The 27551-nt window shown below is 48.0% G+C and overlaps 2 protein-coding genes across 2 annotated transcripts in view; one reads left to right on the plus strand and one right to left on the minus strand.

Annotated features, from left to right (window-relative positions):
• Nucleotides 1–221: 221 nt before the first annotated feature.
• ND-30 (NADH:ubiquinone oxidoreductase core subunit S3) lies at nt 222–1265 on the minus strand. Its single transcript, XM_089551934.1, has one exon. It carries the CDS (start codon nt 1128–1130, stop codon nt 324–326), a length of 807 nt encoding a protein of 268 aa, XP_089408060.1. The 5' UTR covers nt 1131–1265; the 3' UTR covers nt 222–323.
• A 43-nt stretch (nt 1266–1308) lies between these two features.
• LOC149335261 (uncharacterized) overlaps nt 1309–27551 on the plus strand; it is a 36133-nt gene continuing 9890 nt past the window's right edge. The window contains exons 1-7 of the mRNA XM_089551915.1: nt 1309–3974; nt 7674–7924; nt 11524–11784; nt 16217–16363; nt 17314–17463; nt 17679–17867; nt 23406–23783. Coding sequence (XP_089408041.1) covers nt 1724–3974; nt 7674–7924; nt 11524–11784; nt 16217–16363; nt 17314–17463; nt 17679–17867; nt 23406–23783 — 3627 coding nt within the window. The 5' untranslated portion in view covers nt 1309–1723. The remainder of the gene's footprint in view (nt 3975–7673; nt 7925–11523; nt 11785–16216; nt 16364–17313; nt 17464–17678; nt 17868–23405; nt 23784–27551) is intronic.

Consider the following 27551-nt stretch of genomic DNA (forward strand, 5'->3'; position numbering starts at 1 on the left):
GCGAGCCGCACCGCCGGCTTCAAACGTGTTTTTACTTCCGTGTCCGTCGACAAAAGGTTTCCTCTCAGTAGCCCTGCCGACGCTCTTCAGCAGACAGGTAAGTGTCTCGCTTTCGCGTCTTGCATGCCCCCATTCATTGATAATTGGCTGCCTTGCGAGACTTTTTTAGTTCTAGAATTGCTTCGTTGTTGTGACTATGAAAAAAGATGCGATGTACGTACTACGTATTTCAGTGCCTGTGACTTTATTGAAACTTTGAGTACAGGTTATTTCTTGTTTTTACTTTTTTTTTCTCGACAACTGTGGCACCAAAAGCACAGGCTCTATTTGCTAGTTTTCGGCTCTTCCTGACCGCTGGGTAGGGCAACTTCTTGCGCGGGTTCACCCGAGCGGAATTTCGGAAACGTTTCCCAAGGGGTAGACAAGTCGAACTTTCGGAACTCCTGCGTCAGCTCTAGGGGTTCAACGACCACCCTCTGGACCTCGTCGTCGTAGCGGACCTCCACGTAGCCCGAAAGTGGGAAGTCCTTGCGGAAGGGGTGCCCCTCGAAGCCGTAGTCCGTCAGTATCCTCCGCAAGTCCGGGTGGTTGCCGAAGAAGACGCCGTACATGTCCCAAACCTCGCGTTCGTACCAGTTGGCCCCCTTGAACACAGCAGTGGCCGAGTCCAGAGGCGTCAGTTCGTCCGTGTAGGTCTTGACACGGATCCTCGAGTTGAAGTGAACCGACAGGAGGTTGTACACAACTTCGAAGCGGTACTGCCTCGTCGGCACGTCGACGCCGCAGATGTCGACTATATTGGTGTACTGAGCGTTGTGGTGGTCTTTCAGAAAGCTGAGAACAGGCACGATGCCTTCAGGGGCGATCATCACCTCGAGCTCATCGCCGGAGGTTATCTGGACTTTTTGGACATATTTGGGCAGGCACTCGGCGACGTACCTTCCAAAGTCTTCGAGCTTGGAGCGCTGGACGTACAGCGGCTTACGCACCGATGGTCTGGTTTCTTGAGTCGGCGGTGTTGCATCTGTGCTCTCGCAACGCCGTGCTGTCGCCGAGGCCACCGGCGTTGGCTGCCTCATCATATTCCCGAGCCTCGCGAGGCAGCGGGCTCTTCCGAAGAAAAGGGACATCTCCGGGTTAGAGGCGACGTACGAATCTGCACGAATTCTTTTCCGATCTTGCGTGCGTTTCTTTCCCGGCGACCTCTAAAACGGGCAGACTGTGATCATGGGCGGAAATGCTGGCGCCACTGATGATGATGATAGATCACGATGATGGCGATGATGTTTCAGACGCGTGGCGCCGCCTAGTAAGTGAAAGAGCGCGCGCAAACGCGTGTTTTAGCGTTAGCTGCACCTGTCGTGCGTTCCCACTCATGCTAGCCCCATAGCTTTTATTGCGCACACGGTGTCTGGAAATTTAAGCGGAAAAGCGTCATCGTATCGTGGTGTTCACTCTTCTACCTCTGCTGGCGGCCACGAGATTACAGGCTGGTACTGGTACGTACTACATTGGCTATCGGCCGGCTATCGGTCACGAAAGGAGGAGGGGAAGAGGCCTTGCCAGGCTGCCGAACGCACGCGAGCCTTTGTCTCAATTCGAACCTGCGTTCGGCGTTGGATGACAGCTTGTCGGTTGACGGAAGCCCGGAGGAACGTTTTCTGGACTGCGCCGGGCATGACTCTCAGGTAAATAAGAGCGGAGCAGCGAACAGATTGAGACCATGGACCCTCCTGACGTTGGGGAATCTTTCAAGGGGATGTTAACGCACGTGGCGTCCGAGTTCCACTGGCTGAAGCTGTACGTGCAGAGGAACTACGAATTAAATGAGCACATTAGGAACTACCTCGAAGGCCTCGAGCCGGCGCTTGCGGCGAAGCCTGGCTTCTTGCACCAGAGCCAGGTACCATTGGGAACGCCGTGTTTCGCGCGTTTCACGGACAATGTGTGGTACCGCGCCGTGGTGTCCGCCTGGCCGCGCAGCGATGACACCTTGGTCGAGGTGACGTTCATCGACTACGGCAACGTGGAGGTTGTGAGCGTCGCCGAAGTTCGACAGGGCCAGGACGCTATCTTTAGGACGCCGCCCGTGGCTTACGAGTGTTTTTTGGACGAACTCGACTTGGGCCTAGTGTCGCCCGCAGCCGCCGAAGAACTGGTCGCGTTGACAAAAAACAGCCTTCAGTACGAGGAAGTTACCGTGACGATCCGTAGTCAGGAGCCGGTGCAACCGAACTGCGTGCGGCCGCTCGTGAGCATACACTTGTCTGACGGCACTAGCCTTGCTGAAGTGCTCCGCTCCGCGTCTGTTTATGCGGCGGCAGCCTCCACAGAGCCACTCACGTTCCGCTACCCGACCGTGAACCTGGGCGTTCCATACCGCGTCTACGTGGCACACGCCGAGAACATGAACCGCGTCTATGTGCACCTGGCGACCAGGGACCCCATGCCGTATTCGGACATGATCCAGGAGCAGTGCGCCAACGCCGCCCCGCTCGACCCGTCGCGCGTGAATGTGGGTACGGTCTGCCTGGCCCGCTTCACAGAGGACTCCCTGCTGTACCGTTCTGTGGTTATCGAATGCACGGGAGGGGCCTGTAACGTCCTCTTTGTGGACTACGGCAACTGCGAGTTCAAGTCCACGAAGGAGCTGTTGGCGATTCCCCCGGAGCTGCTCGAGGAGCCCGCGTTCGCACTTCCTTGCTGCGTTCCGGACACGGGGCTGGAGTGCTCGCAATTCCTGGAGGTCACCAAAGACCGAGAGCTGTCGTGCACGTTTTCACAGGCACAGCCCTCTGGCACATATGTGGCGCACTTTGAAGGTCTGAACGGCAGCAAGCCGCAACCAGTGGCAGCAGCGTCGGGCTTTGGCGGCGCGGCTCCACCAAAGGCTACCAACCATATCCAGATTCAGCGATTGAAGCTTGATCCGGGCTGCCGGCACGTCATGTATGTCACGTACATCGAGTCTGCTGAAGTCATGTATGGACAGCTGAAGGAGATGGCGTCAGAAATTGAACAGATTTCAGCGCAGCTGGAAGACGAGTCTAGCTCACTTGCGATGGTTGCGCTCACGGACATTGCTCCAGGCTCTGCTGTTGCCTGCAAGTACCAGCAGATATGGTACAGGGCTGAAGTGATCAAGCCAGGCCTTCAGACAGAGGTCTGGATTGCAGATTACGGGGACACCGCAACAGTGAACATCTCTGAACTCCGACACCTGGACTTCAAATACACGTTGCAGCCCGCCTATGCAACCAAGTTGACGTTGGATGGATTTACTTGCCCTCCGCAAAATTCAGACCAGCTGATGGCCGTGCTGGAAAGTCTGGTCCTGGACGCGGAAGCGAGCGTCTCGATTGTCAGCGTCCTTCCCGACAGCACGCACTCCGTTCAGATCTTTGTCGGGGACCCACCGAAGTCTGTAGTCAGGACGCTACTGTCTGCCCTTGCATGCAGCCAGCCTGTCAGCACAGCCAAGGCACAGTCCCCGACTGTGTGTCCAGTGGAGAAAGTGTTGGTCACAAACGTCACGCCTCCCAACAGGTTCTTTGGTCAGCTTGTGAGGATTCCCGTCGAGGAGCTGGACGCATTCCAGCAGGAACTTGTGAACTATTACTCCGCGACAGCGCCAGACCCAGCCTTTCGCCCGCAGCCCGGAGATCATGTCTGTTGCCGCTTCTCAGAGGATGGAGGGTTCTACCGGGCTAGAGTTGAGAGGGCTTCACCCGATGGCTCTCAGTATGACGTCTTTTACCTGGACTACGGCAACAATGAAACGGTATCATCTGGGGATGTGCGGCCATTGGAACCGCAGTTTGCTGTTCCTTCTCTGTTTGGTATACCGTGCCAGCTGCATTCAGGAGAAGTTTCGGACGCCTTGCTTGACTCTGAAGTGGACGTGCGCCTTCTGGCATGCCACGGCGACGTGCACACCGTGGCGTTCGGTGGCTCTGCACAGAGCCCTTCAAAAGGTTTGTTCTTGACATAAAGCATCTGATCTTTTTGAAAAGATAATTATTCTGCAGGTTTGAACTGAGCCAGCAATTAGGGTTTGTTGATGTAATGCAGTGATGTAATGGTGTAATGGTGTAAGGGTGAATGCAGCACGGATACAAGGTGAACGTGAGCACTGACCATGCACTAGTTTTCACCTGTCTCAACCTCTTCCATCCTGCTTTTGTGCTGCATTAACCCGCTGTGCAGGTTGTGAGGGACAAGTACCGAGTGCATCGGGAAGCAAAGTATAAGCAGTAGATTTTAAAAGTAAAAGTTGAGGTTATTCAGCGACATATTTTTGTTCTGTTATTTTGGATTTCTTTTGTAGAAAGTGGCCTTAAAATGACTCCCTGGTCTCGTTTGTTTCTTGCAATTTCCGCCCGTCTTTCTCTGCCACTCTTTGGTCGGATGTCCTGTAGGTTCCTTCGGAGTATACAGGACATCGCCATTGGTTTCTCTTCCCACATCAGGGGTGCCCTTCTCACGCGTTGAGTTCAGTGCAGCAAGAGTACAGAGAGACTGTGCTGTCATGCGCCAATGTGTGTGCTGCCCCGGGTCATGCACAAGAACGAGCTCCCTTGGGCACCTAAGCATTGCTGAACAGATTTTATTCAGAATATGAGCTGCAAGCTTAGTCCCTAAATAGGAGCTGAGTGCAAAACTGGCTGTTGTGCTCATGTGGCACGAAATTAACTTGTTCAGACAGTTGCATCACATTACTTTCTCGAATCATAAAGCAATCCTAAACTACACCTTTGCTTGTCATGGAACTAGCTGCAAGCCATCTGCAGCACTTGCAGGTGAGAGAAAGGCCCGTGGATAAGGAAGCCGTATTATCTGGGAAACTTATTTTATGGTCCCTCTGAGGGCCCCAATGAGAGGGAAGACTGTATATTTTAATGCAAGTGGGAAATGTTGTCTTGAGTAGCTCGGAATCTTAAAATTTCGTTGGGGTCTACACAAGGGCAGTGGTGATAATATTCAGACCTACCGAGAAGTTTTGATTAAGCATGGTAGGATATTATTTGTAATTTTGAACATTTTGTTGAGTTACATTTGAGCCAGAACCCTTGTTACGAAATCCCCGAGTTTTGCTGTTGCTTTTCTGCTGCTACTAGTTTGCTCAGTGTGTAATTATATTCAGTTACTGTGACAGTGAACTTTGAATGGCCGTTATTTAGGAAGGCTGTGCGGTGCACGTTTAGACAAATGGCATTTTGCACGAGCAGCACAAGTGCTGGTTCAGCACTCGGCGGCTGCTTTGTTTCTAGAGCCTGTAGTGCCTATGTACAGTTGCTTTAAGTTTTCCTGCCACTCCCACACTGCCAATGGCTTGGCACCCTTTGTCGTTCTGGTACGCAGCCGTGCCTTCTGTCGCATTTCGCTTTAGGCAGAGCATGAAAACGCCGCCGTGTGGCAACGTTTCGGTGCATATTGAAAGAGCCCTAGGTGGACAAAAAAGTGCTGTGGTTTACACTTTGCAGTTTAGTTGGTCAGTGAACCTGAACGCCATGAAACTTGAGACAGCGACAGTCATGCCTGGACTATTTCGTGGCTGAACCATCAAACTTATAACCATCCATTCCTGTCAGATTGCAATGCTGTGTCATTTCAGGTTTGGCGGCTCGTTTGCCCAGTCCTGTGATCATTTTCGGAACACATTGTGTGTGTCAGAGTGAAACAAAATATGTAGCTTGCATTATGGACGAGCACTAAAAGCACTAAGTATGGGCAAGTACTAAAAGAGAACTGGACGTATTTAGTGCAAAAGCGCTCTTCCGACGGGTGTGCTTGGTGCATGATGGCCTTAGCTGCCTATGTACTATTAAAGGGACAGTAAGGAGAGCTCTATTAATTTTTTTTTTAAAGGAAAATCCGATGGTTCGGCATTTCGTGGCCTTGTTGCCACTTGGTCGGAAGCAAAAGATGCATTTATTTCTAAGAAATTTGGATTCGAAGTTGAAAAAGTTTTTCCCGCCTCTCTGATTCAAACTTCGGATTCTCTTATGACGGCACAGGACTAAGTGACGTGAAACATGATGTGCACATGACGTAGCGCAGACTCCGTGATTTCTGGCGGCCAGCAGTGCGGCCTGGCAGCAGCCGAAAAGAAAGCTACCGCCGGCCGCACGTTGAAGGCATCTATCGGCTATTGCGGCCGTCGCTACCGTCGCTTCGTTTACGTTTGCACCGGCGTTTTGCCAGCGTAATGATGGATCCCGCTCTCGAAGTCGTCAACGAAGTTCTCGCAAATAGACACCTTTAGCATACCGTGTACCTTGTTACCGTTAGCGGAATACCGGGAGCCCGCCTACCGCTGGTGAGCAGGCGCTGATTGGTCCGATGCTGCAGGCGCGCTCGTAGCTGCCGGGTACGTGGCGTCATCTGGCGACGTCAAGGAGATTTGCGCATGCATTGGCTGCGCTTCAGTGATTTGTGGCTTCTCGTGTCCTAGTGTTGCTAGAACCATTTGTTCTGGCAACACTGTTTTGTCCTATGACGTCATCACGCTTGTACTTGCGAGTTTGGCGGCGATACCTGTATTTTGGTTCTTGCTCTTTTCTAAGTTACAAGAGCTTTGTTGTCAGTATGAGTGGCGTTTTTGTAATCAGGAGCTGGTATTCTGTCGATACAAGCCAACTTCAATTTCTCCTCAGTGTCCCTTTAAACCCTACACAACTCGACTATTCCTGCGGGTAATTTCCGAGCAAGATGTTGCAATGTTTGTGGGTTTGTGCCAAGTGAAATAAATAAATAAATGAAATAAATATCCGTGACTGGGATTCAAACCCGCGTCGGCGTGAACAGATCAGCCTGACCTGTCACTGTGCGAGAGCACTAGGCTGTTGCCCTAGCCGATCAGGCCTCTGTGTTAAACTGCAACACACACTCACATTGTGTGTTGCACATCGTCTTCTTGGTCAACTAATACAGCTATCAGACATATTCATGCTTTGAACTATGTGGCGGTAGTGACAGAGATAGGCGCCGCGTGCGTTGGCGTGAGAAACGTGGCGGAAACACGGCACTAGAGCAGTACGCCTTGGCATTGACAACATTGCTGCATAAATGCGGCACTGGGGCACAGACCACCGGAATACATTGAGTAAATTGACATTGACAATGAAAAAGTGGAAGACACGCATAACTGGCCACTCATTTAGGGGATGAGTGGACACCTCAATCGCACTTTCAGGTACGTGGTAGTGATGCCCACCTGCAAAATCTATGCTTTCGCACAGTATTTCGTGCTAAACAATGCTAAACCACCAGCCGTTTTTTAACCAGGATTAAATTCTACACCGTACCTTACATTATCGAGCACCCGACAAACTTAATACTCTCGCCCCCATTCTCTTGGCCTGCACTTTGCTAATACCGATTCATTTCGGTACTCTTTCTTTCAACAGACCATTTCTGGTTGGAACGGTTTACCAGCTTACTGTGTACAACATCTTGATATCCTAAATGACAGTGTTTAGTGTGTGTGTTGCATTACATTTCGGAAGTATAGCAAGCACGAGATCAGTGGTGCAGGAAATGCGACAAAACAGGCATGGCACAGAAGGCTACAAAACAGAACAGTGGAGTTTGGGGCGGGTAAGAAAATGCAAAGGGATGCAAGTGCCCATATGTGGCTGGTTGAACTGCATGTGCTTTCTTCTTCACTGCAGGTCCCCCCGCAGTGGTTGCGCCCGCCCAGGCATCGCCCGCAGGCGACATGAACGCGTCTGGCAGCGCCCCTATCCTCGTCCAACTCCAGCTGGCACCTGGCAGCCAGGAGCCAGCCACTCCGGTCTTTGTCAAATCGCTGTGCGAGTTCTACTGCCAGCTGCTGCGGAATGAGGAGCAGCTCAAGGGCGTGTCCGAAGTCTTGGCGAGCGTCGCGAGCTCGCTGCCTGTCCTTCCACCATCCATGCGCAAGGCAAGTTCTCATTCACCCCTCCTAGTGACAAGATCCAAGAAAGCTCTTGGCGAGATTCTTCTCTCCGGCAGACTTCAGAAGCGGCATAGCCAGGAAATTTTTTCAGAAGGGGCTCAAGACAATTCATTGCTGAGGCGGGGGGAGGGTAAAAGTTTTCCTTGCGGCTCTCTTGTGTCCCTTCAGCAACTTCCTTCTAACGCTGATTAAGGGGAATCCCCTTCGTTTTCGAAAGAATACAAGGATGCCATCCGAGAACGACAGTTTTTAGTTGAAAATGTCCTTGTGGAGAAGCTGACTTAACAGAACTTTGCAAATTGTTGATTAGGCGCTGTGCTTAGTACCTACTAGGCCCACGCAGATGTTCTCGTGGTCCTCGCACGTACCGACGTCTAGCAAAAAGACTAAGTGTCCTTCGTCTGCATGGATTAAGAGCGGCGCTGGCAATGTACGGAGCAGCACATACGTTTAGATGACTCGCGCCTAGACGAAGCCGGTACGGCTTTTAATTTTTGCCCGAGTGCATTTTTGCTGAGCAGATGGGAAGGAGCGTAGCTGGCCTGTCCCGTCCGAGCATTCTTAGGAAACCGAGTTATTGTACTGTGCGGCCGATTTCCCAGTTAAATTGAATTAAACGCCCTGGCTACCGCTTTTTTTTTTGAACAACTCCGAAAAGAGGAGTCGGCCAACTCGCAGAGTAGTCAGTCGCATGGTGGCTTCGCTTTCACTTTTTATTTTGTTTTTTAAGTTTCAATGAATAAATTGTTTGTCGCAGACAACATAGCCGTGGATTAGGACCACAGAAATAAAAATGCGCGTGGACTCTTTGCTTTTGTTGATGGCTACGCATCACTCCGCCAATGGCAGAGCGGCAAGCTGCACACGGCTCACTGAAAGGCACTCCATGTATTGGCTGACTCCTCCTATTTTCGGAGGTTAGTTCAAAAGAAAATGGCGGAAGCTGGATAATTTAATTTGATTTAAGGGGGAAATCAGCCACACAGGTCATTAATTGTTTATAAGAATGCTCGGAGTATGCAGATTGAGTTCCCGTGGTAAAAAGACAAGCTCAGAATCCTCTTTAGTGCACCTTTACGGGTATGGCTAGATAGCGAAGTGGGTTAGGTTTTTCATTCTGAGCAGTTTGACACGTTTGGGTGCATTTTTTTTTTAATTGCTTCAGTTAATTGATCAGTTACTGTAAATTTTGTTCATTGGCATTATCAAGCATTGGCTTTTAGTTTTTACCATTTTGACCCGTTTGAAGCCCCCTTTTCCAGTTTTCCTTTTTTTTATTTCTTAAATCAATTAATTACAAAGATTTCATTAACTCATCATCGCTATCACACACCAATCAGTCATCAGTCACTAGAACCACAAATTGCAATGATACTTTTTTTTATGCTGCCCCCGATTATAGGTCACTGGTTTGAGTCCCTGGCGCTAGCTAGGCTCTAACTTAGCTAGCAAGTTTATTGCTGCACAAAACGTCGAAATGTATGACACCATCCGGAACATTTTGTGGCAGACGGTTGGCGTAAGATTTTTTTTACACAGCCCCGATTTTTTCTGACACGCGGTGCTGACTACGCCGACGGCATTTCGACCAAACGAACTGTATACGCTTTCACGTAAAAGAAAAATTCCGTGACAAAAATAATGTGATGGTTTTCGTGCGGTTCCTCGTCAGGCGTATAATTGGGGCCCTGCTGTAGGGATCTGGTGTTTCTAACAAGGAAAAAAGGCGAAAGTCTCCTAGTTTTCTATGCGGCTTTCTTAGCGCACACATTTTGTGCGCCCAGTTTGCCCTCTGTAGCTTTTGTTTGTACGGAGTTGTGCAAAGCTGTTTAATGCAGCGAATGCAATGCAGTTGTTTCGCTTCAGTTCTGTGCCATTCTTGTCATCCCTCTTTCCTAGTGGCTGATAACAGAAATACTGTAGGCATATCTCTGTTATCTGCAACAATGGGGAAGTGACAAAGGCAAAAAGAATCTGACTGAAACAGCTCAACTCGCCAAAAAAAAAACAGTTGTTTCATTGCTGCTATGAGTAACGAAGCATGTATGTCTTGAACAATAAAATAGGTTGGTTGGTTTATGGGGTTTAACGTCCCAAAGCGACTAAGGCTATGAGAGACGCCGTAGTGGAGGGCTCCAGAAATTTCGACCACCTGGGGTTCTTTAACGTGCACTGACATCGCACAGTAGTTGGTTTGTCACAACTGTAATGCCCTGCCCCAAGGGTCAGGGACAAATGAGGGCTGAGATAACAGCACACACAGCCCATGTGTTATCTCCCTTGTTCTTGTTGCCTGCTACCCTACTCATTGCAGTGAGAAGTGCTTATTACGCTGACATAGTCATGTGCGAAACTTGGTTTGTGGTTGAATAGTACGAACCCTTAGTCATGTAGTCACTTGTGTTAAGGCACTTGCAAGTCCAGATAAACCAAGTTTCTGTCCTTATCTAAAGTTTGTATTGCTATAGATACACAAAGCGAACTTCTTTCTTTTTCCACACCTACACTGCTATTTGGCTTTGAGGATGTTGTACTAGAAGGTGCCACGGTAGTCATCTCAATGTCCTGAGGTCTTCTTAATGCTCAACAAAATGCCAGTGCACACGCATTTTTGCGTTTTACTCCCACCGCGTTGCAGCAGCTGTGACCTGAGTGAGCCTGTAGCCTTTTGTTACCGATAGGCTACAGCTACTGAGTCGCCAAGATGCCTTTGACTGCATTGACAAGAAACATGGCAAGCAGAATATTGCCTTCACTTGTACCTCACTTAACTAGACAAGTTGGTTGCTGGCATAACTCATTCCCCTGGTGATTGTGTAGTCACCTGTGGCAGTTGGGAGAAAGGGTCTCTGTTTTGGAGCAGTCTTTAATGGCTGTGACTGTTCGCATCTCCCTTTTTTTTGTGGTGTTGAATTTTTCACAGAGCCTTTCTACTGTGGCTGTCCTTTTTGCTAGTGAGGGCTTGTGTGTAAACTGCAGTGGCATTGCTAAAAGCGGAGGCATTAATCAGTGTGGCACACTGGTAATGGAAGCATTTTAGGCAGATATTAGTCTTTGGGCAACAGTTCAGGTAATCCTGAGGCACGCTGTCACATTTTGAATGTCCTGCAAGCATGCCAGTACAGATTTCCTGTTTATAAAGCTCTTGTCTCTTTGCAGCTGGCATTCGAGAACTCTTGAAATGACATTTAGCAGCTTCAGATTCTCACTGCGATGCAGTCCTTGTGGTAGTGCTCCTTGGTTTGTTCTCATGGTGAAATTCTGTTAGCAGCATCCAGTTGTGGTTGTGAACCTCACAAGCTATGCATCAAGTAACACATTTTCGCTCGCATCTATCGTCCTTGTTAGTTTTAGGGCGGTCTTAGTGGGGCATTGATTTCAAGCAAGTCGCGAATAAACAAGGCCTTTTCTGAAGCTGCGTAGCGTAGAGTAGCGTTGTGTTCTTGCCCTTGCCTACATCGTGATCACCACTTGAAGCTTCCAGGTGCAAACTGCCAACTGTCCTGAAAGTTGACATTGCGATTAGTAACATCGGCCTCGTTTTCTCGTCTATGAAAGATTTGCTGATTGCGTTTGTGTTTCAGGTGGGCACTGCCTGCTGCGCCCTCTATTCCGAAGACGGCTGCTGGTACCGGGGCATCATCGAGGCGCTGCAGGCGGGAAGTGTGACCGTGTTCTTTGTCGACTATGGCAACAGTGAGACTGTGGCGGACGCGTCGATCAAGCAGCTTCCCGACAGTCTGGCCCTGCTGCCGTGCCAGGCTGTGGCGTGCCGTCTGTTCGGAGCTGCCCCCGTGGATACTCCGTCGGCCGCTACCAAGTTCGACGACATGGTTGCGGAGCAGGTGCCGTTCTGGCTGTTGTCACGGTTTTACGGTTGGCGAAAGCGCATTGGCTTGCTTTGCTTACACTGGGTAATCCACACTTAGCCGTGATCCTCGGCACTTGCGTAAGGAATTCAGCACGTGCAGTTTTTATTTCGGTAGAAATTGGTTCCCTGGCTCTTGGCGACTATGTTGATATTTGTTCGGCTACAGAGGACGTACCTGTTTCTAAGAATGTTGGATTTAAATGTGAAGCATTATGTTTCGTACCACTCAGTTCAAGCTCTTGATGCCAGTAATGAGAGGAACCGCATGATCACTGCTTGCAAATGAATGGCAGTGTATCCTAGTGTCCGAGATCTGTATTGAAATTGCCTTAACATTGCTGCAGTTTGCTTGCAATGATGGCCAGTGGTAGCAGTACCCGTGTTTGTTGCACTTTTTTATGGCCTTTTCTATCTAGTAAACGCGCTCGTCTATCGATGCAGGTCAGCCTAATTGACCTGTAAAACGAGCCCCTGAGTGCTTATGTAATTAATATCTTGTGCAAGTTTTTTTATGGATAGCTTTTAAGAAATTTTGCTGTACAGAACTTACTTTTTAAAATGCATGCCGTTGGTTTCTCTCGACATCAAGGAATGAGGTAATTTCCTAATGGCAAATCTCATTTCTTCCGGTTGGATTCACTGAACGAATTGAGCAGTGAATGTTCAAAATTATTCGAAACGAATTGAATTTTTGTTGGTAATTTTCGGGATAGTTATCAAATAATTGGCACAAAGTTCGAATAAGGCGCTCTGTATAGTGTTCTTCGGCGCCGTACAACATGCTGCCATAATGTCGGCCTGCGCGAAATGGAGGGTTCTGTACTGTGAAGTGGCCCATTCGTGTGGCATCATTCATAACCCTCATATATGGCCTCTAATCTTAGTACTGGTACATGGCCCTAGTTTTTTCGCGGTCGTCACCAATACCAGAGGTAGTTTTTTTTTACGCATGATAGGAAGGACAGAGTTAATGAATTTCGTGTTCGGCGGCCTCGTAGTGCAGATCATTGTTGAATCTTGACAGCTATAGCTATAGACCGTTTACAGAGAGCAGTTTGCTCTGTCCACGACAGATGGCGCCACTAGAAGGTCCACCTCTTCTGGCCTTCGAAGCCGGCGTTAGCAGCATCGGCGCACAGTGCGAAACGTTGCTGCGCAGCTTGTGTACGAACGTTAAGTGACTCTTAAACACCCCAGCTGCGATACAGATGTCATGCGTATTGTTGAATTAATATCTAGAGCTAATATTCATGTGGTGTAGTGTTGGAAATATAGATGCGCTTGTTACATAAAGGAAACCGCAACACAATTGCCGTCGTTTTTGGAGGAGCTGTCTTGCGAGTTCATGCTGCTTCTGAGTAGAACAAAACATTAAAGGTGCACTGAAGAGGATTCTGAACTCGTCTTTTTGCCGCGGGAACTCGATCTGCACGTTCCTAGCATTCTTAGAAACTGCGACTTATTGCCCTGTGTGGCCAATTTCCCTAATTAAATCGAATTAACGTCCGGCTCCCGCCCTTTTTTTTTTTAAATTCTGCCTCGTACGGTGGGCGGAGTCGACCAACGCGTGGAGTGCCTTTCACCCAATCCCGTGGCGGCTTGCCGCTCTGCCATCGGCGGAGTAATACGTAGTAGTCCGTAGTAGCAAATAGTCCGCGCGTATTTTTATTTCTGCGGGCTTATTTTGCGGCTATATTATCTGCGAATGAAACTATTTATTCATGGAAACCTAAAAAACAAAATAAAGCGAAAGCAAAGCCTCCACGGAGCTGGCTGAAAGGAACTTCACGCGTTGGTCGACTCCGCCCATCGTACGAGGCAGAATTTAAAAAAAACGGCGAGAGCCGGACGTTAATTCGATTTAATTAGGGAAATCGGCCATGCAGGGCAATAAGTTGGAGTTTCTAAGAATGCTAGGAACGTGTAGATCGAGTTCCCGTGGCAAAAAGACAAGTTCAGAATCCTCTTCAGTGCACCTTTAATGTGTTGTTCCACGAAAACATAAACAAATCACAAACGCCGCGTGCCAGTTTATTTCAGCGCCAGCAGTAGCTGCGGGAATGGCAGAACGAGCGTACATGCCTGCCACCTTTCTCACCTTCAACAAACACTGATCCAGTACATCGAATGGCCGGTGCTTTTTTAGACCTTTGCAATAAGTGCTTCCTTGGCGTCGGCACAGTGCTCACTAAACTGTAGAGCGTACTTAACGCTAGCACGGTGGGAGCGGCAACTGAGCTTTTGCAAAAGTCTTCAATGGAGACGCTTCGACATGCAATTCTGTCGCCCAGTGCAAAGCTCTTTAGAAGTGCGCTAATGCATAGGACAAAGGTAAAATTTATCATGACAGTACTTTGTAGTATATTTCCGCTTATTCCGGCTGGCTACATCTGCGGGGGCTGAACTCCGGAGCAGTTTTCAGTTTTACTTAGCAAGAGAGCGCGGTTGAAGGTCGCCGAGCTTCTGAAGGGGTCATTGAAAAACATCCACACTCTTTCTTTGGAAACCGGAATGTTAACGGAGGATAAAGTAAATATCTGGACAATTGGCCTGCGATTACACGCACGCGGACGTTCGGTTGTAAGTCGCGTGCACAGTGCTAAGCAACGAACGTTCTTGATAGCTGTGAACACATATTCCTCCATTCGGCAAAAATATCGAGCACTAAAAAGCAAGCTTTCAGGCATTGGCCCACTTTTAATCTGCAGTCCAACAACATAGTTATGCAGTCCACCAATAGGGTTAGTTGGTGAATTGATTGAATAAATATGAATGCGCAGGCAGCTGACCGCGGTCTGTTGACACATTCGAGCCAATGCGGGTAGTCTGATGGAGACGACTAAATGAGTTGCTTGAAGCAAACATTCTTCAGCACCAACACATTCTGTGTGGACTCACACGAAGATTTTTGCCGTCTGGCAGCTCGTTATCCACAGCGAGAGCCGGAGAAACGTCTTGCAGCCGGGCACCAGCGCGCCGGCAGCCGTCGAAACGAGAAGGCCCGAAGACCGGCGATGGCGGAATGGTCATGTGATCAAATATGGCGGCGCCCATGCTCCCGAGCTGTAAAGCGTCTATATATCCTAATGTTGAAGCTCTGTACCACAGCGCCGCCAGTAGCTCTTGGCTCTTTCATATAATTGTTCGGTTTGTACAAATATTCATGCTAGTTGCAGATGTTCATAAAAAAGTTTGGTTTGGTTCTATCTCTGTTCGAATCGTGTACGATTGGTTATCAAAGCTGCACTGCAATTAAGCCTGGATGTAATTAACCTCCATTTAGTGAATTTCTCAATATTGCGAAGTTTCTCAATTCCCTCAGTGCTGCCCCCTATTGAAGCATGTGTACTTGCGGACTCCGTGTAACTAAGGCTTTGTAGCGGTCAGCCGTAAGATGACAAACTTGCCATGGTGACTGTCAATTAACTAATGCTGTGTTACTGGAAATTTGGCTGAATTACGTGCAAGTTTTATGGTATATTCTTCAATTTCGAATATTCGGTTGAATAGTAGAGTATTCGATACTCAATTCGAACCGAATATTTGGTATTCGAAATCTCGAAGTATTCGTCACGAGTGAATAACTTTTCTGGAACTCTGGCTTCGTACTCCGGGATAGCAACGTGGCATGCGCACAACCATTCCGCGCCACTTGCCTGCGCTTCCTCGCATATGCTGGAGCCAGTAATGGCCTTGTAATGGCCTTTTTTGTCATGTAATGGCCTTGTGGTTTCAAAAAGTACACGATTTTTAAAATGCCTATTTTGCGGTTCAACCTTTCTGTGTACTAGAAGTATTTGAAATATTTACTTCGAAATTATCCGAAGAAAATTACTGTTTGATTCGAATTCGCTTCAAACCAAGAAACACTCTTCGCACATCCCCACTATCTAGCAGGGCATTAATAATAAGTTTTTGTTATGTGGCTATTTTCCTCTTTTAGTGCAACATTTAGAGCTTTGTAAATTATCTTAAGAATTAATTTGTCGTCACAAAAAATAAGCAGCATTTTTTTTTTTAAATCTGCACAAACAACTGCAGTAGCATCCGAAGTTTTCTAATTTTGGTTGGAAAGTAAGGGAAGTTAAGCATAAGAGAAGTAAGGGACGGAAAGATAAGACCAGTGTTGCCTCTTAAAAGCTTTCGCGAAAACCTATATGCCATATAGACTCATGTAAGTGCTGTACTTAAAAATGTGGGCGTGAATGCAGAAGGTGCGGCCCTTGCATAAGATTATATGGTAACATTGTGTAGGTGCACAGAGGCTTGCTTCACTTGAAATCAGCATGTAGATGGGTTTCTTGAAGATTTCATAACTGTCACTTCAGTAATGAATTTTTTTCTTAGACCCTCTTCCCCATTAAAGTTTCTATCTGTGGAAACTTTGTTTTCTCTGTTTGGTACAGGTTGTGACCCTGAAGGTCCACCACGTCTCTGATCTTGACAACTTTCATGACGTGGACGTTATCCTCTCCAACGGGGTGAACGTCCTCGAGCAGTTTGTCAAGGAAGAACCTGTGGCCTCAAACGGCTTCTCTGCAGCTGCCACAAATGTAAGAGCTGCATTTCTCTACTTCTCATCTGTACCACAAGCAAATTGGGGGGGGGGGGGGATGTGGGGATCAGGTTGCAAAAATCTCAAAAAAAAAAAAAAGTTGATTTTTGTAGAGTGCACTTTTTGGCATCTCCAACACTATTTCTTTGTTGTACTGAAATATTTCGCTCAAAATTAAACTTTGAGCGCTCCAAATAAATATATTTGTCGGCATCTACACATTGACAGTGTGTGCTTGCTTATAACTTTCAGGATTGTTTTCTCAACAGTTTGTTCTAGGCTTAATACCTTGCTCGTGGAAAGCATAGCACAGCAATGGGTGCATGGATTTTTACCGTTTGTGCTGTTGTAATCACTGAAATGTGTTCTGCTTCGAGACAGTCTTGGATTTACCATTTAGGCTCGCATTTTTTTTTTATTACATGGTAATTAGAGCATGATGCATTCTAAACATAAAGAGAAAGTGCATATTGTGTCCTGACTGTTCCTGCTTCGCGTTGCACATGCATTTTTTTCGTGGCATGCCCTGTGGCCTCATCGCACTGGTTGGTATCGTGAATCGAGGTGGTGCAGACGTGGCGAAAGCATGACTCAGATACACTCTAATGCTGTCGCCTGCAGGTGGAGCGTAGGGAGCGGCGAAGTCCCCTATTTTTAAGACTTTGCAGACTGTTTTGATTATTTGGACCATTTTGTGGGCCCTGTGAAGTCCGTCACCACTTCATTGCCTCACATGCGGGAGACACAGGGTTCAACCCCTCAGTGCCACTGTGCACCCACCTGTTTGCCATCTGGCGTAGGCTTTCCACTGGTGTGGTGCTCGGGTGTAAGGAATGGGCCCACCTGGCGGAGACCATAAAACCTGTTGGCTGTCCCATTTTTTTTTCGTCGAGCTCTCCTTGTACCATTGAAATGACATCATGGGCGCCGCCATTTTGTTGTCCACAGGCACCGCACGTGGGTGGCTACCAGTACCCGACCCTGACGGAAGGTGTTGCAGTCCTCGTGGAGGTTTCCTGGGTGCTGAGCGCTGGCGAGGTGTACGTGAAGCTCGTTGAGACCAGCAGTGCTCTGGACAGCCTCATGGACGAATTGCAGGTATGTGGACTTGCAAGGGTACTGTGGAATGTCGATATGAAGAAATATTTTCAGTGAAACCTCATGAAGCTGAGAAAATCTCATTTTAAGGGGGTCATCATCATTACCAGCCTGACTGCGCCCACTGCAGGGCAAAGGCCTCTCCCATGTCTCTCCTGGTCAGTAAGGGATCAGTAATCCTTGCCTATTTTTCTTGCATTGTTCCTCTCGTGCAGAGCCACTATGCCAGCCCTCAGGGTGCAAGCGGCAGTGATGTGCGACCAGGACAGGCCTGTGTGGCCCTGTACGCCGAAGACGGGAGCTGGTACCGTGCACGTGTGACGCACGCCAAGGGCGGCATGTTGGGCGTGCAGTACGTAGACTATGGCAACTGCGAGGAGGTTTCTGCCAGCTCCGTGCGGCCGGTGAGTGCATTGCCATGACCTTCACAGCTCTGGCTGTAATTAGCCTAGTCCCCCGGCTTTGCGTCTGTGGGGTCGGTCCAAATGCCTCCTTTTTCTCAGTAAAATGACAACTGCATAGACGTGGCTGTAGGGGCACACGCCACCCTACAGCTGCTCTACCCTGAACTCCAGCCTCTGGCTAAGGCAAAGTTGAACAGTTGAACTCAAATCGGAAGACCTAACCCGGACCGTGATACACAGTTCAGTTCCCTGTAGCCATGAATTTGCTCAGTCATTCATAGACTGCTACGGCTATTTGTGTTTTTTCTATGACAGTTGAGTGGCAGTCATGCGTTTGCCAGCTTTGGGGTTACCGTATTTACACGATTGTAAGTTGACTCGAATGTAAGTTGACCCCTCCACATCACAGTTCTGAAAAAAAAAAAAAAAAAAACTTGCAGGTCATTTAAACTTGGCCTTTAATAGTAGAACGCGACAGTACTATCCTGTGGCCTCCGCTTATCACCAGCCGCTATCGGCTGCCGCACGAGGGAGTGCCCGTGGGTACATTCCAAAACAAAAATGTATTAGTCACTGGACTACTCGTCCACACTTGCGCCATCGTCCTCGCTAGTGTTGCCATCGTGATCGCTGCTGCAGTCCCACAGCTCGTCATTCTAACATCGTCATTCAGCGAAATCCTGCACTTCGCTAACAGCCACATCATGACATCGCGTGGAACAGCTGAAAATTATGCCTCGTTGTAGCTGCCACTCCTGTATCACTCAGTGCGAAAGTCGAACTTGCAGCCCGGCGCGCAGTTCGTTTCTTCGGCATAAAGAATGACAGGCATCTTGAACGTAGCTGTGAACGAACACCGGTCCCTTACCAGACCTGGAGCACAAATGACGAATGACGAAGCACTACATTAAAAACTTGTGAAACGCGGCCGGCAGTAGTCGAATGCGTCAGAGCCAAAGAGAAACTACGCGCGAGCAGCGTCGGCTCTTCCGTCGGCTACCGACACTCCCAGGCGCCACTGCGGTTGCGAGTGGGGGTGCCGCCACGACTGGAACAGCAGCCCTTCCATCAACTACTGACGCTCCCTTGGGCGCCGAGTGCATGGTTGCAAGTAAACAAAAAAAAAAACTTGGACGACGCCTATTAAGAGTAGAACGCGAATGCGTTATCGGGCCGCTGCCGCTTATCAGCATACACAATCTGCAGCCATGTGTGGGGAGTGGGTTGGTGCTGGTTTGCTGCTTATCGACAGCCACCATCGGCCGGCCGCCTCGCGCGGGGGGGAGGGGGGGGGTGATGCCAGTTCTGTGTGTTGGCATAGCAGCTGGTCAAGGCCAGCAGCAAGAGCGATGCGACGGAGCCGTGCAGCAAAAATGCAACCACGCTGATATCTCGTTTGTCTCGCCTTTATTTATAGTGGGATGCTTTGGTTTCGATTTTAAGTCGACCCCCCCATTTCGGATTTTCAAATTTTGAAAAATAGGTCGACTTACAATCGTGTAAATACGGTAGCTTACAGGAAGTTGGGTAAGCATTTTTTGTTGCTGGTGCTACGGACTGCTCTGTTTCGGGAATAGTGCCAGCAGTCTTCCTTTTTCTCTGGCCTTCCAAAGCTCGTTGGTTTGCCCCACCGTGTGGAGCATACACGTGCTGAAAGCTTGAGAATGAAAGCAGGTGCGGATGCCGTGTCACCGTTACATGTACATGTACTGACGAGCCTCTTATCGCCCCTACTGTATAGGAGGTATTTCACTGAAGCCATGCTACCAGGCAGCACGAGCGGTGTCGTGGCTAGCGCGCCTTGTTGGCAGTCGCTTCACGCCAGCTCATGCAGTGTCAAGTACGCCGTGAGGTACTCAGCCTGTATTGTTAAAGATCTGTAACATCTTTGCACATTGTTAAATGCGTCACCATCCATTTTTCTTTGTGGAATTCTGTTGTGCCGTGATGTAACCGAGCTGCCCACTCAGTGTTTCAGCTAGGAGGCCACCCCATGCCACGACTTGGCAGCAAGACTGGCCAGCTGCATTGCATGCAAGAATGTACACTACATGCAGCTTTTCGTATCAGCTGATAACCATGTGCTGCGCACACAGGACACGTCGTGGATAGACAGCACACAATTACCGAAATTCCAAAACTGGCGCCGCAGAAACTTGTATTTCCAGTGGCTGTAGTCGTTCAACTGCTGAAGCTTCACAGATGCTGTTTCAGCAGAAATGCAAAGCGTCACAGCTGCCTTATTTATGCAAACGAACGGTTGAGTAAATACTGTCATGTGCTTGCAGCACAAACGGCAGACCCAGCGAGAATGTTTTGCAGTTTTGATTGTTGCAATGTAGTGCTGCTTTGAATGCACAAGACCTGGAGTCTGGGCCGGTTCACAGCAACGCTGTGTGTGGCGATTCCGCTAGATGAAGTGTTAACACGTCTTTTTCAGCAGATAGAGATGACAAGTCAAGTTAGCTAAGTGAGCACGCACGTCGAATTACCATATATTCTCGTTGTAAGGGCCGCACTTTTTTTTTTCCATGATTTTGATGCCGTGTGGCTATTTTGTGTGATGGTGTGTGGCGATTTTGACGGCGTGACTGTTGTAAATAATAATGCAAACACTGCAAAATGACCACACATACTTTACTCAAGGGAATTCCTCATTGCTTTCGCTCTGGTTGCTGCTTGAAGAGATCGTCTCATGGGCACCTTCCCAGAGGTAGTCTTCTTCGGGGCCGTCCGTCTGGTTCGATATTCCAGTCACCTGAAAGCTTTTCACAATGGTGTCGCACGACTCCAAACGCCATGGCCTTAAGGGGGGACCCTGGCCTTGAAAAAAAAATTTTTATTAATGAAGTCACAGTTATGAAATTTTCAGGCCACATGTATTTTTGTGCGCTGATTCTAGATATGTCATTTAATTTCGTGTAAAACAATTCCTTGAGCACTTGTGCAATTTTCATGCAAGTATTTTGGGAAAAGTTTTGAAGAAAATTTGCTGCAGGAAACTCGCTGAAATGCATGCCATTGGGTTCTCTTGACACCAAGGAATGCAATAAGGGTAAAATTATCATCCTGGCTATCACAGAACTTAAGTTATAGAGTTTTGAAGTTGTCGCTTCAGAAATGAGAATAAAAGTGTGTATTCGTGTCCGTGAAGTGGCAGCTTCAGTACCCTATATCTCAAGTTCTATGATAGCCAGGATGATAATTTCACCCTTATTGCATTCCTTGGTGTCAAGAGAACCCAATGGCATGCATTTCAGCGAGTTTCCTGCAGCAAATTTTCTTCAAAACTCTCCGCAAAATACTTGCATAAAAATTCCAAAAGTGCTCAAGGAATTGTTTTACACGAAATTAAATGACATATCTAAAATCAGCATACAAAAATACATGGGGCCTGAAAATTTCATTACTGTATCTAGATTAATAAAAAAATTTTTTCAAGACCAGGGTCCCCCCTTAAGGGGTGATGAGGGGATCGAAGGCAACTTTTCTATTTTTTGACTTAGAGTGATGAAATTTGGCAGACTGGCCTAGAACAGCGTCGAACAATAAGGTATGAAGTTTCACAATGACAGCTTCAGTAGTTTCCCTTTTATCATTGTTTATATGTTATCCCCATGTTGCTTGCTTGTGGAAAGCCTAGCATGACAAAAAATAAGCTACAGGTCTGTAAATGCTTTTAATATTTACTAAGAAGTGTGGTGTAAATCAAGACTCTCTTAATTTTTTTTAAAGATTTCTCTGCTCTTTTTCATAAAGGACACAATATGCACCTTCTTTTATGTTTAGAATGTGTCACGCTCTAATTACCATGTAGTAATAAAAACATGTGAGCCTAAATGGTAAATCTGAGACTGTCTTGACACAGACCACATTTCAGTGATCGCAACGAAACAAACGGGCTAAAAATCCATGCGCCCATTGCTGTGTGACGCTTTTCACGAACAAGGTATTAAGCTCAAAAAAAAATTTTGAGAAAACAAGCCTGAAAGTTCTAAGCTAGCACACACTGTCTATGTGTAGATGCCGACAAATATATTTATTTGGTGCGCTCAAAGTTTAATTTTGGGTGAAATATTTCAGTACAACATAGAAACAATGTTGGAGATGCCAAAAAGTGTACTTTTCAAAAATCAACTTTTTTCGCGATTTTTGCGATCTGATCCCCACATCCCCCCTTAAAATCCTCAAACAAACTTGCTGCAGTGACGCTCTCTTCAACTGTCCATTAGGGGTCTTCTTGTGAACGTCCTGTCATCCACTCAGAGGCCAATAGCTTCCTTTATGAATGACATCACGTAAATACCTCCTGTGTTGCAATGTGTAAGTGGACCCCACTCCAACTTGCAGCTCTGGCTGCCTGAAAAAAAAAAAAGAAAAGAAAGGTTGACTCCAAATATATACACCAATAATACGAAAATTTAGCCTGCTTGGCTTGCAATGTTGTTGTTGTTGTTGTTGTTCACCTCATAGAATGGCGCTTACCCACACAGGGGGATCAGCCAAGAAGAGGGGTGCATAGAGAGTTTTTAAGATTTTTTTTTGTTTGGTTTTGTTTTCTTGGGAAAAATAAATAGGTAAATTAAGTAATAAATAGAAATATCAGAATGCTGGGGAAGAGAATCTTCAAGAGAGAAAGCAGAAGGACCAAAAAGAAACAGGACAAGCATAACGCACGCAGGAGCTGGACTCTGCAGGATCTCTAGCTAGTTAGTTTAGTTTAGTTTAATTTATGGGGTTTAACGTCCCAAAGCGACTAAGGCTATGAGAGACGCCGCAGTGAAGGGCTCCGGAAATTTCGACCACCTGGGGTTCTTTGACGTGCACTGACATCGCACAGTACACGGGCCTCTTAGAGTTTCTCCTCCAAAGAAATTCAACCGCCGCGGCCGGGATCGAACCCACGTCTTTCGGGTCAGCAGCCGAGCGCCGTAACCACTGAGCCACCGCGGCGGCGGTCGCTCAGGGAGTTGATAAATAAATAAATGAATGAAAATAATAACAATAGTAACGGGGGATAGAAAAAAAAAATTGGCAGTGGCATAGCTCTGGTTAAGCCTGGATATACAAGCGAAAAGCTGGAGTTTTGCTTTGTTTGACGTCATGGCTGTCTCAGTTCGCGCACAATGCACTGGGAGCACCACGGTAGCGGTGTAGATTTTGAGCCAACTCCCTCGCTACCACTTCTGGATCTTCTTTTCTTCCTTCCATGGCGAATGTCTGCGCCTCTTCTACGGCCGCCGCTCACGTGTGCGTTTTCGCAACGCCTTGCGAAAGAACTTTCTCTTGGGACGGAGACCGCCATCCCAACCGTCACACGCGGTTAACCGATGGCGAGGAGGAGAAGTAACGACGGAGCGCACGCCTTGCGGTAACATGGTAAGAACCTCTAGCAGCGGCGAAGGGTAAACCGGTGGCGAGGAGGAGGAAGGGCGTGCCGCGGCGGCGCCAAGGGGTGGCTCACGCGAAGCGCGTTGTTGACGAGCCTAGTGAAGCTTTTCGCTTCAAAAAATGTAATGATGTAATGTAATGATGCAGATCCACCCCAAGTTTGCCCAGCTGCCGGCACAGGCCATCCGGTGCCGGCTCCGCACGGTGGCACCCCCGGGAGGCGGGTCGACGTGGCCCTCCGTGGTGGCTGAGGGCCCCCTGCAGCAGGCCTTTGAGGGCCAGTTCCTGTGCCGCGCCACAGCCCACAAGGATGGCGTTCACCTGGTGGACCTCGAGCGGCCTTCCGGCACCCCTGGGCCCTCCCTGGTGGAGACCCTCGTCAAGGCAGGACTCGCGATGGATGCGACCGCAGCGCCTCGGGACCTTGGCTCGATGTCCGAGGCCAGCCAGGGACAGAGGCAGCCGAGGGCCGCCATCGCACCTGCCGAGTTTGCCTTCCAGACCAAGCAGTACGTCGACGTCAAGGTGAGTGGCTGGCATGGAATGGGTCTGTTTCTGGGTTATGGTACACCAGTGTTTGTGCGTGGCGGTCGCTCTCTGAGGGGGAAGTGAGTGGGTGACAGTCGCTTGTTGCTGACGCTGTGACGATGACAGCTTCAGTATATTTTTGTGTGCCAACCAAGAGAAGAAGGAAGTTAACCTGCTTTTTCATCCAGAAACAAGGACTTCTTTTCTCCTAAAGCATTGCTTCGTGAACAGTGTGTGAGAAGTCGTGTGCAGTTTCACTATGCATCAGTTTCGGCATGTTGTGTGGCAAAACCAGGGTAATACTATCATTCCCTCTTAATTTCTATGATGGGACATAGAAAATTATGCTTTGGAGGCGGCAGGAAATATTCGCCAGCTACGGAACGAAAAATGATAGGTGTAACGTTAAGAGATCGGAAACGGGCGGAGTGGGTGAGGGAACAAACGCGGGTTATTGACATCTTAGTCAAAATCGGGAAACGTTGAACACATTGCGAAAACATTGTGAAAACACTGAACAGCAACGTTCTGCTGAAAGCATCACTGATTCGCAACGTTTTACGCAGTAATGTGCTGTGAAGGCTAAATTTTGTTAAAAAAAAAAAAACTGCTATGTTTCCATGCACTTCTAGAATTGGATGCAGCGCTACCTCCAGTCGACCCCACAGCTCTTCAAAGGACGCTATTAAAGATCAGTCAAAATCAGCGATGACTGTGTCAGTTGCCATCAGTGTCGACGGGCCCGCAGCATCGTTGCATGGTTGGAAGTGTCTGCACTGCTTGCATGTCTGCTTGCGCAAAAATTCTGCCAATAAACTGGCCTTGTTTTTTCTCTCTCTACCCTGTGCTTTCCTCTCCCTCTCTGCTACTCTTTGTCTGCCTGCTTTTGTGGCTTGTGGGGGAGTCTCCCTGTTGCTTTTTTCGGCGTTCAATGCATGTGATCGCCGGCGCTGCCCAAAGTCCTGTCTGATCATCATAACCTGTCTGTTTGATCCAGTGCAATGTCATGCCACGAGTTTTCATTGCTGCTAGGGGCCGTAAGAAACCTTACTTGGGGGGGGGGGGGGTTGATATAGCCAGATGTTTATGCCACCTGGCTTTCTTTTAATAGAAGGCAAAATATGCTGGCTGTTCGCAAATGTAATGCTTTGGTGGAAGCGGTCAAACTTGCGTTGCTTTCCATTTCACGCATTGATAACCTGTCACGTCTTGCAGTAGAATCTTGCTGATGTGAATCTCGTGGGACCACGGAAGACATTAATATCCAAAAAATTGGGCATGGTTTAGCTCTATCTAAGCCTGGTCAGTTGTGTTAGCTGCGACGCTTTTCGAGTCGTGCAGCGCGTTCTTCTGCTTTCTCTCGAGCGTGTTGTCTCTTTCTAGCTTGGTCTTGTAGCCATCGCTTCTCTTTAGCGCTCTCCATAGCGATAAGATTCCGTCGAGGCAAAGTGCGCTTATACCCCCGTGAAGCGACTATGCGCACTCGCTCCCGCAGCGGCAGCGGCGACGACGGCGGCGCCACCTGGTGGAGCTTGGCTGAAACGGTTGCTAGGCAATGGCTGTTCAAGGCCATTTGTGTCTACTGGCTATGCGACGAGGCGAAAACCTGGCGCAGTGTAGCTAACACAACAAAAACCAACAAAAGCCTGTTTACGGCTGACTTAGTTTGTTTAGGGCTACTTGCCTCCGTTTGTTAGCTGCGGCGCGTTCTGGTGACTGGCAATAGTGGCATCAGTGATGTGTGGACCGCATGTAAATGCTTCGTGGTTGCACTGCACGGGGAGCAACTGATTATTGCAGTGCCAGCAATTTGCAGGTTGCTCGCATGTGATATTGCAGCGCGCCCACGTTCGTGTCATCCGTTGGGGCAAGTCAAAGTGTTCATAACTCTCAAAATTTTATCCAATTTTCACTGTGCATTTTGGCTGGGTGCATTCTATTTTAACTGAATTTACGACAACCAGTGCTCAGGAAAGGGAAGCCATAATTGGTAGCTGCAGAGGATCAGATGAAAGGACTAGCGGAGTGAATAGGCTGGATAGCACAGCCGTGATTGGCAGAGTGTAGACATGTCTTAGGATGTCGATATGAATTTATGCAAGCCATTTTAGTCTCCTTGCAAGTACAGTCAAGTCCACTTAAAACAATACTGTTTATAACAATATATCGGATATAACAATGGTCGGTCATGGCACCATCAGCTTTGCCATGTGTTCTATGGTAAAATAAACTGCTTATAGCAATGCTGTCAAGGCACATTATTGGTTATAACAATTAAATCTGGTAATTGAGTGTCAACCATTACAGAAAAAGAAAAGAAATGCTACAACCACACCAGCAAAACCATGCTTACAACACAAAAGCGTGCATGTGTGGGGCCGACCAATGGACTAAGCTGGCGCAGCAACGCCACGAAAGCAAAAGAGGCAGGCGTCATCGCGTCAGGAGAGCTGCTGCATTGCTGCATTGGCTACGCACGCCATGCATACCCCTAATCAGTCAGTGCAGCACGCGTGCATGCAGCCAGCGCGGTTTTTCTCTTGTCAGCTGTCACCGCACTCTTGGTTCTGCATGCTTCTTGAATTTCCCATAAGAATAGCTTCCAAAAAGCTGGCTTCATTCCTGTGACGTGGAGGTGCGCAAAGCTCCCGGTGGCGCAGTGATGGTGGTGCTTTGGTCATCGGTGAATGGTGAACATTCTTCCGGTTCCCTGAAGTTCGATTTAACGAGCTTTTACAGGCATTAGGACAATCAAACCCCTCTGGGTATTTACTGTCAATAAATGCTCTGAAGTTTGTCATCCTTTCTTTTTTTTTGGCACAACCCTGTTATAACAATTATTGGTTATAACAATGGTATTTCCATGGCACTTGAATATTCTTATAAGTGGGCCTGACTGTACAACTGTCCCTAGGCAGTTCAGCTGCTGCAGATTTGTGCAAGCAATGCTATGGTTTTTAGAGCATGCAAACTATAATTTTTCCTTTAGTGGGCACATGTTGGGGGAGTGTAATTGTGGAGTGCTCAGCTGCAGAACTTGCAGTTATATCAGAAGGTGTTTGGATGATTGTTAAAGGGACACTGATGGCTACTTTATCAAGGTTTCATTCTTGGTATGTTGCAATATCTGGGCCTTTCCTGATACTTTTGATGATTGTACAGCAGCAGGAGAGGCTCTCATTGCTGAAAATTTTGAAGTTGAACAATGGAGTACTTTTCTCCGGCACACCGGTTCGAACTTGCCACGTTGATCATTTCAAGAGTGATGGGCTTGCTTGGTTTAATTTTTCGCGTTTATCTTTTGTATTCATCGGCCTTTGGTGGTAAAAGTGAACGGTATTTTATTTTGAGTGAAGTCTAGTGCCGCTGCATTGGCTCAGTGGTTATGGTGCTCTGCTGCTGACCAGAGAGAGGCAGGTTTGATTCTGGCCGCGGTGGTCACGTTTCGATGGAGGCGGAATGTTCGAGGCCCGTGTAGTATTCTGCGTTAGTGCAAGTTAAAGAACCCCAAATGGTCAAAATTATCCGAAGCCTTCCACTATGGCACCCCTCATAGCCCGAGGCGCTTTGGGATGTTAAACCCCATGAAACCATAAACCATGAAACCGGTCAGCAAAAAATCTTGCTTGAAATCTTTGCAGCGTACTTGTAAGTATGGCCAATGGCAGCAATACAAGTCTTTCAATTTTTCGTCTTTTTTTTTTTTTTTTTACCTTGCAAGATATCAGTTTTCTGCAAAGGCGGCTTTCTTGTCGTCTGAAATGG

Source organism: Amblyomma mixtum, chromosome 7, assembly GCF_055824585.1.
Source record: "Amblyomma mixtum isolate Tamu chromosome 7, ASM5582458v1, whole genome shotgun sequence".
Classification (NCBI taxonomy): domain Eukaryota; kingdom Metazoa; phylum Arthropoda; class Arachnida; order Ixodida; family Ixodidae; genus Amblyomma; species Amblyomma mixtum.